Genomic DNA, 19,512 nt, shown 5'->3' on the forward strand with positions numbered 1-19,512 from the left:
TATTGTTATTATTGATAAAAGTGTGAATGGTACTACGCTAGTGCTTCCATTTTCTCCATCTTCTTCATTATCCCCCTCCTCATTGCCACCTTGCTCATTGTCTTCACTAGCTTCGTAACCCCTGACTTTATCTCCATGTAGTTTATAATACAGATCCCAGAAAGCCATTCTCTTGTTGAACACCCGACTCTCAGCTCTAATAGGACTGCCTATGTTCACATAGGGTCGCTGGTTCTTGGTGACTGGCTTCCACTCGGGGATCAAGTCTGTTGGCTGTGGTGTTGGGTTCCTGTAATGAAAACAATATTTGTATCAATGGAAATTTATGTATTATATAGAGAAATACAAACATAGTTAGTTATTAAAGGAAAAACAAAATTTTAGGCTCCAGTTCTAAAGAGTTTTTTGATTATTTTCCCCTGGGCATTCTGATAGGTTTTAAGAAGCTGACTGAATACTAATCGTAGTATTAACGGCATATAAAATTAAGTCTGAAGTTACAAATGGTAAATCCTTAATATGAAAATAAAAGGGCCTGAATTTGCTACCTTGTGGCATCCCGCAATTATTGAAAGGATAAAGGAATTAATAAGTATAATTTTATGTTTCTTTTTTTTTAATAAACCCATTTCGGTCTGCTCATTAAATCGTTTTCTAGTCATGTCATGCGTTTAGTCTAATTCCGTATCCGTTAAGGTTAAGGAGCATTATTTTAATGGTTCAGAAAATCAAAGGCTATGGTCAGGTCTTAAGACGTTACACGATTTTAAGGTCGAAGATCAATTTCTTTCGGCATGTCATTAAGTTAGATAGCACATCATACTTATGACACATTCCTTCGGTATATATTAGAATTTCTTTACTAGCGATGTATCGCTAATAAAATAAATACATACACTGCAACTCTGTCGCCACGGCGAGAGGCTCGTGCAAACATCACTTTGTCAAGAAATAAGTAAATATTGGATGACTAGTTCAGTCTCATTGTAATGTTTCCTACTCACCCGTATTTAGCAAAGTCAGCCCACATTTTCGTCATCGCATCAATAATTCTCTGATCGGCTTCAGTTACAGGAACATTCGCGAATCGCGTTGGATTGTCGAATATGTACCCCAATTCGTCACCATGACTAGCGCCAGAAGCAGTTAGGTTTGCCGTCAATTTGACATAGTTCCTATCACCCTCGTATGTAAACAAGTACTTGTAAACACTGTTCGCTTCAGCATTGAGATACCTGTCCACAGACCTCTCAGCTGAATGAACAAAAGAAGCATCCGATGAGTAATCTATTATAACGCCTTGTAAGCTTTCACTTGGCTGTTCATCTCCGATGTAAAATTGTCTGACGATATCTACGTCATGGGCTTCATCGAAATCATGCAATAGTGCCCGATTGAAGGAGTAAGTTCTATAAAATTGCGAATCGTCAACATTTGGGTACATGAACATCATCTCTTTGCTTGCGTATCCAATCATGATGTCTATTCCTTTGACTTTTGGTTGCAAGTTCACAGGATAGTCAGTAAGGATACCGCTGTCTGAATTACTTTCAACGCATGGCATAATAACAGGGTAGCCATCTTCGTCAACTAAGTAGTGCAAACGGTCGGCCTCTTCTACAACTATGTTTGGATCTTGTGTGCTCAGGAATTCTATAGCTCCTTTGACATCGTCACCACTGAACCCAAGATTTTTGGCAACATTTATAGGAATTTCGTCATTTTCTTCAGCAAGAATCCATGATGTCAAAGTAGTACCGCTCATGAGGATAGCTTTCTGAGCAAAGTTTTCAGCTGCATGTAAATGATAATCTATACTGATCGAGCCAGCTGACATCCCTAACAACGTTATTTGGTCAGCATCTCCTCCGAAGGCAGCGATATTATCTTTGATCCATTTCAGGGCCAGGACCTGATCTTTAAGTCCAACGTTTTTGAATCCAGGTTCACTTGAGCATAGGAAGCCGTGCAAACCTAGTCGATAATTTATGGTAACTACGATGATATCGTGTTTGGGGAAGAATCTCGGTGAATGTTCCGATTTGTATCCGATTAGGAATGCACCGCCATGAATGTAAACCATAACCGGCAACGGTTCAGTAGACTGAGGCTTGTTTGGTACGAAAACATTGAGCTGCAAGCATTGGATGACTCCGGTGACGGGACTGTTAGCAGCCTGGATGCATTGCACGCCATCAGTGACGGCGTCGAATATGCCTTCGAAGTCAGGGTGTGGTGTTGAGGGCTGGAATATTACGAATTAAATTACACAACATATCACTTGTACTCTAACATTATAAATGCTCACGTGTAGCATCACCACTAGATGACGCAACTTACGAACTTAGGGGTAGCTTACACGTCACGCGAAAGTGACCCACGCGAGAAGGAGTGCCCGTTGGTTTTGCAAATTAAAACGAATTTTTTTATTGTCCCTTTGGTACCACCAGAACACTATCATTGCTCATTTTTAAGATATTAAGATACGTTAGTGTGGTTGTTAATGCATGATATTGATAAATTTTAGTCAGAATTAGAGTTATCTGGAACAAAGCATATTTATAGTAAGAGCAAATTTTACCCCAAACGGGTTGTCCTCATCCACCAGCGCGTACGGTATTCCGTAATACCCGTCGTAGCCTCCATCCTCTGCGCGCACTCCTCTTATCTGTCCCTTGGGAGTGCTCACCAGAGGACCCTCTCTGCTCACTGCTGACCCAGCAATGCATGTGATGATCAGCACAACTAGCACTAGACTCTTCATTTCGGATGTCAGTTAAGACTGAAACCTCTTTAGTTCAATACTGGTGATCTCGATGAGACGTGTCCAACTAAGTATGTTTTAGATTGTAGGTCTTATTTAAATTATTTGATTGCTATCATTGTAATCGAAGTTACGGAATTTGATTGTCATTTATCATTAGTCATTAAGGATTTCAGGGCTCTGTATCCAAAGAGTATAAACGAAAACCCACTACTAGGTAATTCTCCGCTGTCAGATCGTCTGTCACTAAAGTACCACAAGAAGACTCGCTGTAATGTATTAAAACTGAAAATATCAAGGTTAAGCAACCGGTTTGGCAAAAGGTACGGTATTTAATACGATGGGAGACCATTTTTTTGCGAATGTTTATTACTTTAGTCCATTGTTTCGGAAGGCAAATGAAATTTTGGGTCCTGTTCTCTCTCCGGTCGTGTCGTATTGCCGTTTCATTCCACTGTAAGAGTGTGGGATCAGAGAGGGCACCTGTATTAGCACACGCTTGTGCACTATAATACGTCTTGCAGTTGTCTGGTGTCTTGGGATACTGGTCGCCGTATCCGCAAATCGGTTAGGACTTATAGGCTAAATAATTGGAGACCCTCAATTTTCTGCATCACCTCAATTTAGAGACATCACCATTATACAGAACCCTAGTGTTTCGTGTTCTATTAGAACGGTTTTATTTGTAGAACGATTAAATTATGTTTTTATTGACATACGTTGAAATAAGTCTTAACAACCCTGATAAAGCAAAAAAATCAGAAAACTGAGTTTTATCAATACGATTATTTTAACATATTTACTGTAGTGCCCCGGTAGGCTTTTGAGCGCAGACAAGTGCAATAGTAACAAATGTACACCTTGTACTAGAGTTAAAATTATGTAACATTAAGTGTATCTCGCGGTTTAAGCCTGCCTGGATATCACATAATCCTTCTTGTGGCAATTGAAGATATCAACTACCTCCGTTCAAAATTTTATGGAATAAAAATGTGTGATCCAGCCGCTGGAGCGTTGAGAGGTCACATGCACAGAAACATACAGGTATTGGGAATACTTCGGGTTACGAGAAGTGTCTATGAGGCGCTTTGCGAGATCTTTTAAAAAATTAAAATCGGTATCGGTACTAAGATGCGATCCTTGTGAGATCCCAGAGACCGATTTTTCTTACTCCTTTTTACTTTTTCTGATGAATTTCGTAGCGGGTTCCAAGGCAGTTTATTGTTCCCCCTGGGACAATTTCCAAGGCAGCAATGACATTCCGTCAGGTTTCTTACCATCGTTGCGTACCAAACCATTGGGTTCTAAAACGGCAGGTACACCAGCAGTGACAAGAGCACGACGAATGATGTCATTATCCCATGTTCTAAGTTCAGCGGTCTCGCCGGGCGCTGCTGCTGGAGCTGCGGAAGCCCTAAAACGGCGGAAATATAATAACCTTGGTGGTTGGAATTATATTTTTGAGCCGTTTGGGGTCGAAACGTTCGGGACATGGGGACCAGGTGCACGAATTCTTTATAAAGATCTCGCAAAGCGTTTGGTCGACTCTACGAGTGATCAGAAGGCTGGTCTATATTTTGCCCAAAGAATTAGCATTGCCATACAACGTGACAATGCAGCCAGCCTTCTGGGCACGTTTCGTGACTTTGGCAGGGATGAGGATGTCTTTTTTGACGCTTTGTAAATAATGTATATTTTTCTTTTTATATTGATATAGTTTTAAAAATGTAAATATTAGTTTAGTACCTACAATCATCAAAGTTGTTCCTACAGAAAGTGCTTTTAATGGTGTTAAAATGAAAGGAAACGCATTGGGTTTCTCAGTATTTCAATGTTTATTAAGGATTTTACAAAGAAGAGTCGTATTCCAGTCGTGATAATCGTTAGTAATGATAAATTGAAAAACAAAATTAAAGGCAAAAACAAAGATTAAATAAAAAAAAAAGTTATTGATCAATATTCCGTATTCCCTCCCCTTGCTCGGATAACTGCCAGCATCCTTGTATTCATCAACCTTACGAGCCTGACGATAAAATCTTGAGGAATTGTATTCCACTCCTCTTCAATAGCGATTCGCAGCTCTGGAAGCCTTGTTGGAGCAGGTACCCGGGCTCGAACCCGACGTTTCAGCTCATCCCATAAGTGTTCTATCGGATTCAAGTCCGGGCTTCGAGCTGGCCAGTCCATCGTACGAATGCTGACGTCGCGTAGATACTGGGTCACTACATGAGCAACATGAGGCCGTGCATTATCATGCATCAATTGCATATCCTGTCCGATATATCCTGCGTAAGGGACCACATGGTGTGCGAGGATTTCAGTAATGTAGCGATGAGAAGTCCGTCCACGTGTACGGCCCGTCGCACAGTGGTTCGTCCCCATACAAGAGGTTGGACATAGGATTCTTAAAACAAAAACTGTCGAATTTAAAAATATAAAGTATGCCATCGTATTCCTTTAATAAATTACAACAAATACTACTGATTCATTTTTTTTGATTGGGCTTATAGTTTAAGAGTAAATCGAAAAAAAGTGTTTATTCACTATGGAGAACAACACAAAAACGTCTGTATCTCGCGATTCCCGTCTTGTTTCGTTGTGCCGTTACCATTACTTATTTCTGCTGATTAAATGCTACATTTTCTTCAAAGACACATGGTGCGCGAATCGTGCACTTTTTGAGATATGACCAAAATAAATATAAAAATAAAAATTGAGCCCTAATACGAGTGTTTGACGTAATATGACCTGATCCAAGTTGATATAAGTAGATAATGGAAATAGGAAGAGAAGATAAGGTACGAAAGTAGCTGTTCATGTAAAATGCGTGCATTAATAATCGCTGACAGTAATAATTTTGACAATAACAACCAAGGTATCGAATTGGACGAAAACATCAATAATAATAGAAAGTAGCAATAAAAACGGATTATTGTCGGTAAGAACACAGGTAATTAGCAAACAATAGCATCAATTAGTTAATTGCTAATAAGCCGGCCTGTGATTTGCACCTGTGAGATCATTAACACGTTGCACTTAATGACAATCCTAGATACCGCATTAGACATATACATCAATAATATGATGAGATGCTTTCAAAAACATTAACTAATGTACATCCTCTTCTTCATCAACATCGTGATCACTACGATCGTCATCGTCATCATCGCTGCTAAAGTCAGAATCTGCTTCTGCAACATCGGTATCAATGAATTCAAAATCAGGCGTGTTATCATTTATGAGTAATTCGCTGAGTTCTTTAAATGAAGACTTTCTTTGTGTATTTTTCATTTTCGGCCGTATGCTAGTAAGAAGAGGATCCGAAGATAATAGCAAGTTGTTGAGGATATCTTCATTAGTCGCGATGCTACTATGTTTCCGCGTATGGTTTTCTCTATATTTGCGAAAGTCTTTATTTCTCGCTTCCGATGCTTCTTCAGACATGAAGCCTATAGGCAGAACAGATAGGTGGTCCACTATCTGAGGCCCATGTACTAGTAATTTATGAAGGCTGGAAGGCATATAGTACCACGCATAGAGATCCACATACATATTTGCTGTCTCGTCACAGTACAACTTGAATTTTGCTAGATCTATCTTCTCTCCTGATGAAATGCACTGCAGTATCACAGCAATTCTTCGAATTAAACTGACGTCTAATCCTGTAATACGTGCAGTCGTTTCGGGATTGGTAAAAAACCGTCTAGCAGTATTGCCAGTATTTGTGTTACCACTACCCTGTTTGACTACATCCAATAACAAACCTGTTTCGCTCCGAAAATTTTCCTGAATCAGTTTTTTCCTTTCCTTCACTTTTTGCTTCATGTCGTCACCTTTTGCTTGCCATGACTTTATGTCTAGTCTATAGGCAATGTGCAATAAGCATTCCATGGACCGAATCCAAGCATGCAACGAACTTAAACCGTATTTGTATAGGTCCTCGTTCACTACTTTACCTCTTACTTCTTTAAGATTATTCATCTCGGTCGGACGAGCTTTGCATAAATCACACACGGCAGCCGATGTTTCTGATATGTAAGAGTGCACTTTACCATCAATCATCGTCAACATCAAGCTATGCGTGACAATGGAATTACCGCAGTCTGTTGTGTTTAGGTTTGCAATTTCGGATTCAAACGCAGCCATTTCATTTTTCACGTTCGCTTCTGTCTCTTTCATGAATTTAAAAGAAATTGGACGGCAGTATTCGGTGGACGACGGCCGATCGTTCTGCCATACGACATCTCCACTTGAAATTTTTGTCAGTTTTAAAGGCACAAGGCTTGCCATAAATATGGTTGACAAATCTTGCACACTTGTTGTGGTTCTTTGTTGGTATATGCTCTGGCTAGAAGCTCCGTCAAAACCCCACTTGCTATGCAACATGAGTTGCTCACCACTATTAAAACTACAATTAAGCGATTCCATCAGCCGTTGAACTGTAATATCAAGGAGTGCCTGCAGTCGTATTTTCGCAGAATTTTCGGTTACAGTTATATCTTCTTTATTTGGGTAGCATTTTTTCTTCTCCTTCAACAACATATAATAACTTGGGTATTTCGTAAGCCCTTCTTTCAAACTGAAATCTCTTAAAGTGATATAGCGCCACTTAGATAAACGCATGGTAATGTAGAGAGCGAGGGCTTTCTGTGGAGAAATTTCACGGGCCGAAGTGCTCTGTCCAGTTTGAACCATATTTAAGACCTTGGAGACTTCTTGAGGATTTTCCAGTAAATATTTCATTATACTAGCTACATCACTTTTACCTACTGACTTGAGGGCGCATTCGGTCGCATATAAAAGCTCATCTGGATTTTTATCACGACTGTCTTCAGTTCGTCTTCTTTTCTGTCGATTAGACAAATCTTCAAAAGATTTACGAGGACTCTTAAAAGTTGAAGTTGAGGCATCTGATGTAGATGTACTGATGGTCTCCTCTACCAAGAGTTCAGCTTGTTCAGTAGTTATGTTCTCTTTGACGCAATCTGGCCACTTGATATCAGAACTTAACCACTCTGAATTTTTTCTCATGAAGTTATCGACATTTCTCTCGGATTTGGTCCAACGGACGTTTATCCTATAACAAAACCGATGGCACCAGTTCTTCAATTCCTTCTCAGCACTTTCACATAATTGCATATTACTGCTAGACTTAACAGTAATGAACAAATAATTATAATCACGAATATCATTATGGTTGCGTAGAGCAACATAAAGATCTAGATGTGTAGAAAAACCACGAAAAGACATAATGACAATGCTCGGAAGAGATTGAAATTATAACTGACTTATTTTCATTAAAACCGTACTTATATTCATTTAGAAGACCTGAACTCATTAGGTGCAACGTGTTAATGATCTCACAGGTGCAAATCACAGGCCGGCTTATTAGCAATTAACTAATTGATGCTATTGTTTGCTAATTACCTGTGTTCTTACCGACAATAATCCGTTTTTATTGCTACTTTCTATTATTATTGATGTTTTCGTCCAATTCGATACCTTGGTTGTTATTGTCAAAATTATTACTGTCAGCGATTATTAATGCACGCATTTTACATGAACAGCTACTTTCATACCTTATCTTCTCTTCCTATTTCCATTATCTACTTATATCAACTTGGATCAGGTCATATTACGTCAAACACTCGTATTAGGGCTCAATTTTTATTTTTATATTTATTTTGGTCATATCTCAAAAAGTGCACGATTCGCGCACCATGTGTCTTTGAAGAAAATGTAGCATTTAATCAGCAGAAACAAGTAATGGTAACGGCACAACGAAACAAGACGGGAATCGCGAGATACAGACATTTTTGTGTTGTTCTCCATAGTGAATAAACACTTTTTTTCGATTTACTCCTAAACTATAAGCCCAATCAAAAAAAATGAATCAGTAGTATTTGTTGTAATTTATTAAAGGAATACGATGGCATACTTTATATTTTTAAATTCGACAGTTTTTGTTTTAAGAATCCTATGTCCAACCTCTTGTATGGGGACGAACCACTGTGCGTCGGTTCGATGAAAACTAACGCTGTATGTGCTGTTAACGAGATGCCGCCCCAGACCATTACAGATCCTCCTCCATAAGCAACAGTTTCCTCGATGCAACACTGAGAATAACGTTCTCCAGGGCAACGATATACTATCTGACGTCGATCGCTACCATGTAGACTCACCCTGGTCTCATCAGTGAAGAGTACATTACTCCACTCCTCTAACGTCCAATACCTATGCTCTCGAGCAAATTCAAGTCGTGCTCGACGGTGTGCTAACGTTAATGCTGGGCCTGTTGCAGCTCTTTTTAGGGTCAGGTTCCGTTCAGCAAGTCTCCTTCTGACGGTATCGGAACTTATGACCACTTGGCGTTCGTCACGCAGACTTTCTTGGACTTGAACTGCGTTGAGGTAGCGATTTCGCAGGACAGTAAGGATATAACGATCATCTGCTGCTGATGTAGCCCTAGGTCTGCCCGTACCAGGACGGCGATCGAACGCTCCAGTCTCTAGGTATCGTCTGTAAACTCGTTGCACCGAAGATCTGCTGATTCGAAGCCTTCGAGCGACTTCACGTTGCGCAATGCCTGCTTGAAGTAATGCTACAGCTTAAGCTGCTTCCTGAGGTGTTGTATCCATTATTAATCAAAAAAACTAGCAAAAACACACGCGTCTGAGCAAACGATGGGTAAAAACTAAAGAAATGATAAGAAATCTCCGACTACCCTCATTGTAGAGAAAAAGAACGCTAATTTCAAACTCTCGTGAAAACAGAGTAAATCGTTAGCATTATTTGTTGCTTGATTACAATGTGAGTTGACGGTACTTTCGAATTAATTTATAGTCATTTTAATCATCATGAAACGCCCTTTTTGTAGGTAAAACTTTGATAGTCGTAAGTTTCATACTTTTTGAGAAAATCGAATAAGAGTTCCTAGGTAGCGGGTGGCTCGGTTTATTTGCTGACCAGTGTATTTATCATTCAATCCTATACATTCATAATTTCAATATACTCGTAGAATCTGTTTAATTAAAACTAATGCTTGGTTAAACTGTAGGAGTTTTATGATATTTGATATAAAACGATTTGTGTTTATTGCCTGTACATTTTACCTGTGTATTTGTACACGAAGTAACAGTAGAAAGTCACACTACTTTCGATGGCAGGGTTTCATTAGTTAAGCCACCTTTTGCTACCAAATCTGTATTAATCTGTAATCTAAACATAAGTACTTTTCTAAAAAAAACGGTTTTTCTTCGGAAATAAACTATTTTATTTTTGTTTTTTTTTACATGCCTCATTAACATTTCGGTAGATAAAATTTTGCCTTAAAGGCCCTATCGCAATAATGTTACAAATACTGTGATTAGATTGCAAAAGAGCCATTGTTGTAACCCTTAACTTTATCTCCATGGAGTTTGTAGTACAGATCCCAGAAAGCCATTCTCTCGTTGAACACCCGACTCTCAGCTCTAATAGGACTGCCTATGTTCATATATGGTCGCTGGTTCTTGTCGACCGGTTTCCACTCGGGTATCAAGTCTGTTGGCTGTGGTGTTGGGTTTCTGAAAGCACAAAGACAAATTCAGTGAATTCTAATATTAAAATCCTTCTGATTTTTTTTTTAACATAAAATGAATAACACTAAACTTTTACTCACTAACCTACGCCCTACAATTCGTCGCTGTTATTGCTACCAACGTACTTCTCTTGACTTGCTTGCAATTTGCTTACATTAAGAATACTTCTTTTTGTTACTTTTTTTATCTAGTTAGCAAATTATAAACCCTACAATGTCTTAAAACGATCAGCGTGTGCTCACCCATATTTAGCGAAGTCAGTCCACATTTTCGTCATCGCATCAACGACTCTCCGATCAGCATCAGTGATGGGACCCGCTAATAGCGGTGCGTCAAATACATATCCCAAGTCATCCCCGTGACTGGCGCCTGCCGCAGTCAGACCCATCGCTATTTTACCAAAATTCCTGTTCCCTTCGTAGGTAAATATAAATTTATAAACACTGCTAGCTTCAGCATCCAGATACTTGTCCACAGACCTCTCAGCAGAGTGAACAAAAGAAGCATCAGATGAGTAATCTATTATAACGTCTTGTAAGCTTTCGCTTGGTTGTTCATCTCCGATGTAAAATTGTCTGACGATGTCTACGTCATGGGCTTCATCGAAATCGTGCAATAGTGCCCGATTGAAGGAGTATGTTCTATAAAATTGTAAATTGTCAGCATTTGGGTACATGAACATCATCTCTTTGTTAGTGTAGCCAATCATGATATCTATTCCTTTGACTTTTGGTTGCAAGTTCACAGGATAGTCAGTGAGGATACCGCTGTCTGAATCACGTTCAACACAAGGCATAGTAACCGGGTAGTTCTCTTCATCGGCTAAATAATGTAAACGGTCGGCCTCTTCTGCAATTTTGGTCGGATCTTGTGTGCTTAGGAATTCTATAGCTCCTTTGATATCATTTCCACTGAACCCAAGGTTTTTAGCTACAGTTATTGGAATCTCATCATTTTCTTCAGCAAGAATCCATGATATCAAAGCACTACCGCTCATGAGGATAGCTCTCTGAGCAAAGTTTTCAGCTGCATGTAAATGATAATCTATACTGATCGCACCAGCTGACTCTCCAAAAACAGTGACTTTGTCAGCATCTCCGCCAAAGGCTGCGATATTATCTTTCACCCAATTGATGGCCAGAACCTGATCTTTAAGTCCAGCGTTTTTAAATCCAGGTTCACTTGAACATAAGAAGCCATGCAAACCCAATCGGTAATTGATTGTGACGACGACAACGTCGTGTTCAAGTAAAAATGTCGGTGATAATTCTGCTTTATGTCCCACGAGAAATCCACCGCCGTGAATGTAAACCATTACTGCCTTTGGTTCGTTAGACGTGGGTGTGTTTGATACGTAGACGTTGAGCTGCAAGCATTGGATGACTCCGCTAACGGGACTGTTGTAAGCTTGGACACAGTGGACGCCATCGGTAACAGCATCGAATATGCCATCGAAGTCAGGATATGGTGTCGACGGCTGGAAAGTAAGAAATTTGGAACATTAACTCGCTCTTTACAGTAGTAATAAAAGTATTCATTTACTTCTTGCTTGTACTGTCATCTTTTTTATTTAATGATGGCTTATAGATATGATATCGGCAAACAAACATTGTAAGTAGATAATGTGCCTGGACCAATATTATGATACTTTATTTGGAAAGGTTTGAGTAAGAAATAGAAACACTCATTTACCGAACACGTATCATCACGTATCACGTATTAAAAGACGCACATGTTAACACTTAAAAAATAAAAACTGATCTCACCCCAAACGGGTTGTCCTCATCCACCAGCGCGTACGGTATTCCGTAATACCCGTCGTAGTCTCCATCCTCTGCGCGCACTCCTCTTATCTGCCCCTTGGGAGTGCTCACCAGAGGACCCTCTCTGCTCACTGCTGACCCAGCAACACATTTGATGATCAGCAGAACTAACACCAGAGACTTCATTTTGGCTTGGACTTTTCAACGCAGGTTTTCCCGAAGCGCGATGGTGTCAAACTGGTTTAGTTTCAGCCGGTCCTATCCTATATAAACTATTTGATTGCTATCAATGATGTTAATGATAGATATTATTGCCATGTATCATTAGTAGTAAGCATTTTTACAACAAAATCATCGTTTTCAACACGTAATAGATAGAAATCACTCTGCAACAGCTGGCAGCTGTGCAGCTGTGGTGAAATGGGCAATTCGACAAATTGATTGTAATCATTGAGATTATTTTGCTGTTAATACTTTAGCACCTGTTTAGGGTTTTGGAACGCACAAGTTTGACTGTAACTCGCTGTTGCCCGCGGATCCGCCTGCTACAAATCGTAAATGTTATTAAATGATGTAACGCTTTACTCACTTATCGGGGTAGCCCGACTAGTTTCGGCCCCAACCAGAGTCCTTAATCATGAGCAGACGCGGCGGTGACCCTGATAAATCAGCGTGAGTAAACCGTTACATCGTTTAATAATGAATCATTTTCACGATACTGTTTATAAATCCTGGTTAATAACTATCCGTGTACCAAGTTACGTATAAATTCGTGGCGTGGTTTTTGCGTGAAAGAGGAACAAACATCCATACATGCAAACTTTCGCGTTAATAATATTAGTATTATTTTGATAAGATACTAAGATTTAATTATTATTTTTATTACTTGACTTTATATAACTAGAATTATGTCTGGAAATTGTATTAATTAAAATAATAGAGAAAAATAATATGGGCATCCAACAGACAAACAATATTTAAGTAGTTTTGTGGGTACCAAATTAAATATTTTAGCAAATTCTTTTGTAGGCAATGGATACATAAATTAATATTAAAAAATAAGAGCACCAACCCAATGATGGGAAATAATTAAAAGCTTATAATTATTATTGTTCCAATGCATAAACTTTTAGTTTGCATCGTGCATATTTATATCTTCCGAATCGCTGTGTTATTATTTAGAAATATTATGAGTCGTACATACTACAGATGTCATGTCATCGCACATGTGTACTGTATGTATATATGTATACACGCATATATAAGTATGTATGTATGTGTGTCTGCGTGTATGTGGTGCACATGTGTGTAACTCATTTATGTTTTTATTATATGTATTTAGTTATAAGTACATTTAAGTAAGATAGTAACTATGTCTAGAGACTCATCGACCCCACAGTCAAACCATTGCAACGGTTTTGTGGGTCTTACGAGTAGTTAATAAGTTACCTACCTTTTTGTTTAAAGATAAATAAATAATAAACTATGAGATGTAGATAAATTAAATCGTGAGTGATAGCGTAGATAAGGTATCGGTGCCAGGTGTGATCCTTGAGGGACCCCAGACGTTACTTTAAGAGTCCATTTCAAACGTTCTTTCATGCCATGCATTGGCTCCCGATGTAGACCGGGCTTTGCAGTGACGGAACATCTCGACTAATATTATAAATGCGAAAGTAACTCTGTCTGTCTGTCTGTTACGCTTTCTTATCTAAACCACTGAACTGATTTTAATGAAATTTGGTACAGAGATAGAGTTGACCTTGAGAAAGAACATAGGATAGTTTTTATCCCGGACTTTTGAAGTTTTCTCTTGGAAACGCGATATAACCGACATTGACGCGGGCAAAGCGGCGGGCGAAAAGCTAGTTTTCTATAACGCTAAATTCACTTACACGACAAAATATGTTGTCTGCCTTGCGAATCCTCGTCGTGACTTGCTAACTTATGAGTAAGTATAGATATACATTATACACATCTGCCGTATGTCCGGCATAACAAGTATTGTGTTATATATTCACTGCTCACTGATTTCTAGGCCGTGTTCATCGCTAATTGAACTTTTTGTCATTCTATCCTTTTTGAAAACTTTTCATCGCCTTTTTTAAATTTGTGTTTGCTTATAGCGTGTTTCTGAAGGCACTTTTAATTGTGGGTCCCGGCTGTTATTCCTACATCTCTGACAGTGGTTACGGGTAGTCAGAAGCTGGAAAGGTACTTAGCTGAATCCGGTTGGACTGGAAGCCGAACTCAACATAGTTGGGAAAAGGCTAGGCCGATGATGTTAGCTTTACTGTTTTTTTATGATTCAATTAACAGCCGAATTCTTTACTAATCAGCGCCAGTCATATTCAATCAATGTATGTATTTTTAAATTAGTATCTTATCGTAATTGTATCTTATACTTGAAAGGTAAATATTTAAAATATGCTAACATACACAACCTGTCTAGTCTATATGAAAACTTGACATAAACGATATTTAAAAAATTTACAGTATTTCTTAAATGATAAATTTTAATCACCCATTTAGCTAAGTTGTATAATTTATTGTACTTGCATGCCAACAAGGCAGAATATACATGGTTCTTTATTATGTTATTTTCGATACTATTTGTATGTATCATGTACCATTCTTAGAAAATAAAGTTCTATTCTATTAGGAGTTTCGGGTAAATTAAAACACTGGATTTGAGAACAAAAAAAAAGGCATTTACTTAATAGCTTATCTTATCTTATCAGCGTGGAACATAGTAGAAACTTGACGGAAAATATGTCTTTAAACAGGAGCTACCATTATTAAATGATGTAACGGCTTACTCACGCGTATTTATCGGGGTAGCCCGACTAGTCTCGGACCCAACCGGAGTCCTTAATCATGAGCAGACGCGGCGGGATCGCAAGTCGAACTTCGACTCGCGATCCCGCCGCATCTTGTCGGGCTACCCCGACAAACACGCCTGAGTAAACCGTTACATCATTTAATAATGAATCAGTCTCACGATAGTTATTATAAAAACATAAGTACTTTTCTAAAAAAAAGGTTTTTCTTCGGAAATAAACTATTTTATTTTTGTTTTTTTACATGCCTCATTAACGTTTCGGTAGATAAAATTTTGCCTTAAAGGCCCTATCGTAATAATGTTACATATACTGTGATTAGATTGCTAAAGAGCCATTGTTGTAACCCTTAACTTTATCTCCATGGAGTTTGTAGTACAGATCCCAGAAAGCCATTCTCTCGTTGAACACCCGACTCTCAGCTCTAATAGGACTGCCTATGTTCATATATGGTCGCTGGTTCTTGTCGACCGGTTTCCACTCGGGTATCAAGTCTGTTGGCTGTGGTGTTGGGTTTCTGAAAGCACAAAGACAAATTCAGTGAATTCTAATATTTAAATACTTCTGATTTTTTTTTTTACCATGAAATGAATTACAATTCCCTACAATTCGTCGCTGTTATTGCTAGCAACGTACTTCTCTTGACTTGCTTGCAATTTGCTTACATTAAGAAAACTTATTTTTGTTACTTTTTTTTATCTAGTTAGCAAATTATAAACCCTACAATGTCTTAAAACGATCAGCGTGTGCTCACCCATATTTAGCGAAGTCAGTCCACGTTTTCGTCATCGCATCAATGACTCTCCGATCAGCATCAGTGATGGGACCCGCTAATAGCGGTGCGTCAAATACATATCCCAAGTCATCCCCGTGACTGGCGCCTGCCGCAGTCAGACCCAATATTATTTTACCAAAATTCCTGTTTCCTTCGTAGGAAAATAGCAATTTATAAACACTGTTAGCTTCGGCATCCAGATACTTGTCCACAGATCTCTCAGCTGAATGAACAAACGAAAGATCTGATGAGTAATCTATTATAACGTCTTGTAAGCTTTCGTTTGGTTGTTCATCTCCGATGTAAAATTGTCTGACGATGTCTACGTCATAGGCTTCATCAAACTGATGTAATAGTTGACGATCGAACGAGTAACTTCTATAGAATTGAGTATCGTCAGCATTTGGGTACATGAACATCATCTCTTTGTTCGTGACGCCAATCATGATATCTATTCCTTTGACTTTTGGTTGCAAGTTCACAGGATAGTCAGTGAGGATACCGCTGTCTGAATCACGTTCAACACAAGGAATAGTAACCGGGTAGTTCTCTTCATCGGCTAAATAATGTAAACGGTCGGCCTCTTCTGCAACTTTGGTCGGATCTTGTGTGCTTAGGAATTCTATAGCTCCTTTGATATCGTTCCCACTGAACCCAAGGTTTTTAGCAACATTTATAGGTATGTCGTCGTTTTCTTCAGCTAGAATCCATGGTGTCAAAGCACTACCGCTCATGAGGATAGCTCTCTGAGCAAAGTTTTCAGCAGCATGTAAATGAAAATCTATACTGATCGCACCAGCTGACTCTCCAAAAACAGTGACTTTGTCAGCATCTCCGCCAAAGGCTGCGATATTATCCTTCACCCATTTGATGGCCAGGACCTGATCTTTAAGTCCAGCGTTTTTAAATCCAGGTTCACTTGAACATAAGAAGCCATGCAAACCCAATCGGTAATTGATTGTGACGACGACAACGTCGTGTTCAAGTAAAAATCTCGGTGATAATTCTGCTTTATGTCCCGTGAGAAATCCACCGCCGTGAATGAAAACCATTACTGCCTTTGGTTCGTTAGACGTGGGTGTGTTTGGTACGTAGACGTTGAGCTGCAAGCATTGGATGACTCCGCTAACGGGACTGTTGTAAGCTTGGACACAGTGGACGCCATCGGTAACAGCATCGAATATGCCATCGAAGTCAGGATATGGTGTCGAAGGCTGGAAAGTAAGAAATTTGGAACATTAACTCATTCTTTACAGTAGTAATAAAAGTATCCATTTACTTCTTGCTTGTACTGTCATCTTTTTTATTTAATTATGGCTTATAAATATGATATCGGCAAACAAAATGAAATAAGAAAATGCAACCGGATCTTATTATGGTAACCCATTTGGAATGATTTCTGTAGGAATAGGAATCCTCGAAAGTAGTAATCCTTGTCCCCGTATCCAGAATGCCAGTCACTCACACTAGTATTCTACTATAGTCGTTGATCAACACTTATTTTTATCGAAGACGTATCATGTATTTTAAGATTTACGTTTACACGTAAAAAAAAATATCTCACCCCAAACGGGTTGTCTTCATCCACCAGCGCGTACGGTATTCCGTAATACCCGTCGTAGTCTCCATCCTCTGCGCGCACTCCTCTTATCAGCCCCTTGGGAGTGCTCACCAAAGGACCCTCTCTGCCCACTGCTGACCCAGCAACACATTTGATGATCAGCAGAATTAACACCAGAGACTTCATTTTGGATGTGAACTGCTTGTGCCTCGACACCGGCGATCCCGTTAGCACAGAGAGCCCGACTGATGCTTATTTCAATTTATGGGCTTTTTTAAGGTACCTATCAAAGTAATTAAGGAAGTGACAATAGATTTCATTGTAATTTATCTTGTGTTGGAAATTTTGGAAGATAATATGAATAACGGTATTACACCATATTATGCAAGTTAAACAAAAAGCGTTGGACATCAGTCGTTTAGCTAAATTTATTCAGACGAGCTTTTATTTTCTTCCACTTTTCTCGTTGTCTGTCAGTCTATAGTCAAATCTTGCTAGTTTGATCTACTTCTCGGTTTCCTATTGAGCTGAAATGACAGAGCTGATGTGACGACGAAACCCTCAGGTAGCCGTAAAAGTGTATGAAGGATTACAACGCATTGCCATACACCGGAACAAAAACGCGGATGACGTGGCACGGCGGCTCTGGTTTACTCAGTAAGAGTCTGACACTACACATTTCCTCCTCCGAGGGAGTGGGTGTCCATGACGATTACCCCGCCTTACCAGAAAAAGAGGTTGCCCATTATAACTTAAATACTTTTGGTGCATAAAATCATCACAATCTTCAGCCCACCTCAATCCACAGCTGGGCATAGGCCTCTTCCATGGCACGCCATTGAGCTGGTTCTTCGGCTTTCCTCCTCAAATACCTGCCTGCTGACTTACGAATCTTTGCCCCTCCTTGCAGCAGGGTGCCCTACACTACATTAATATGAATGCATAGAGTATCTGATTGTACCCGATTGCATCTAAGGAACGAGTGTTATGTTTAGCAGCTATGATCAACAAGTAAATTTAATAATTTATAGTGAACTAGCTTTTCGCCCGCGCCTTCGCCCGCGTCGAAGCCGGTTATATCGCGTTTCCAAGAGAACTCTTCAAAAGTGCGGGATAAAAACTATCCTATGTTCTTTCTCAAGGTCAACTCTATCTCTGTACCAAATTTCATTAAAATCGGTTCAGAGGTTTAGGCTTGAAAGCGTAACAGACAGACAGAAAGGGTTACTTTCGCATTTATAATATTAGTAAGGATCTTACTGGCGGTCTTAGTACATTAAAGATTGGTTCGACCTTTACATCATCAAGACCTCAAAAGAAGTACCTTTTTATCTTTCCTTTTGCCACTATTTTACTATTTTGCTACTTAAGTATTTTAATTTTCTTAAATTCATTTAGTTTTAAATAAAACTCCAAGAAAAAAACGATTGTTTGCTGTAGAAATAATGAAACGACTATTAATCCATTTCGTTATGTGCTGAATACCTTTCTTAACAAGACACCAGAGTCCAGCTCTATTGAACGCAATGCGTGATTTGGGGGAGGTTTACAAACATTCGAATCAAATGGTCAATGAGTCACGAGCAATTCTTGTTCACTCAATTTTGTTGATGTTCGTCAACCTGTACCAACACGCTATGTGCAGCTAGTCAGTGTGCTGGCCATTATCACTCGGCGATCTGTTGGATCGAAATTGGTCCCAAGTGTGATCCTTGAGGAAACCCAAAGAAAAACTAAACCTTATATCTGGAAACTCTAAAGGAATGTTTTCTATTATAAAGAAACTAGCTGTTGCCCGCTACTTCGGCCGCGTGGTTAGAAGATATAAGTTAGGAATTTTTGAACGAAAGCCCTCGAAGATTAATATTTTTTGAATCCCTACTTCCCTACTAATATTATAAATGCGAAAGTAACTCTGTCTGTCTGTCTGTCTGTTACGCTTTCACGTCTAAACCACTGGACTGATTTTAATGAAATTTGGTACTGAGATAGACTTGACCTTGAGAAAGAACATAGGATAGCTTTTATCCCGGACTTTTGAAGAGTTCTCCTGGAACCGCGATATCGCACTCATCAACGCGGGCGAAGCCGCGGGCGAAAAGCTAGTACACCATAATTTTTTGTGATGTTATGTATAATGATTATGAATAATGTGTGTATATTGTTTCCTATGCATAAATTGATGTCAATTATAATTATTACGAAACAATATTAGAGGTTTCTTTACAC

At 39.1% G+C, this 19,512-nt stretch overlaps 2 protein-coding genes across 3 annotated transcripts; both read right to left on the reverse strand.

The window, feature by feature from the left end:
- Positions 1 to 985: 985 nt before the first annotated feature.
- LOC113508855 (esterase FE4-like) lies at positions 986 to 17,545 on the reverse strand. 2 transcript variants are annotated; one of them, XM_026892002.1, is made up of 3 exons: positions 17,287 to 17,536; positions 15,702 to 16,936; positions 15,157 to 15,464 (listed from the first exon to the last, which is right to left on the reverse strand). In XM_026892002.1, the coding sequence occupies exons 1-3, from the start codon at positions 17,467 to 17,469 to the stop codon at positions 15,266 to 15,268; spliced, it is 1,617 nt and encodes a 538-aa protein (XP_026747803.1). In that variant the 5' UTR covers positions 17,470 to 17,536; the 3' UTR covers positions 15,157 to 15,265. The 2 variants fall into 2 exon arrangements, with proteins under 2 accessions (XP_026747804.1, XP_026747803.1); XM_026892003.1 differs by lacking the exons at positions 15,157 to 15,464; positions 15,702 to 16,936 and adding an exon at positions 986 to 2,245 and having other exon boundaries at positions 17,287 to 17,545.
- Positions 10,058 to 12,336, reverse strand: LOC113508856 (esterase FE4-like). Its single transcript, XM_026892004.1, has 3 exons — positions 12,111 to 12,336; positions 10,587 to 11,821; positions 10,058 to 10,329 (listed from the first exon to the last, which is right to left on the reverse strand). Exons 1-3 carry the CDS (start codon positions 12,291 to 12,293, stop codon positions 10,131 to 10,133), a joined length of 1,617 nt encoding a protein of 538 aa, XP_026747805.1. The 5' UTR covers positions 12,294 to 12,336; the 3' UTR covers positions 10,058 to 10,130.
- Positions 17,546 to 19,512: the final 1,967 nt, after the last annotated feature.

This window comes from Trichoplusia ni, chromosome 3, assembly GCF_003590095.1.
Source record: "Trichoplusia ni isolate ovarian cell line Hi5 chromosome 3, tn1, whole genome shotgun sequence".
In the NCBI taxonomy this organism is placed as follows: Eukaryota; Metazoa; Arthropoda; class Insecta; order Lepidoptera; family Noctuidae; genus Trichoplusia; species Trichoplusia ni.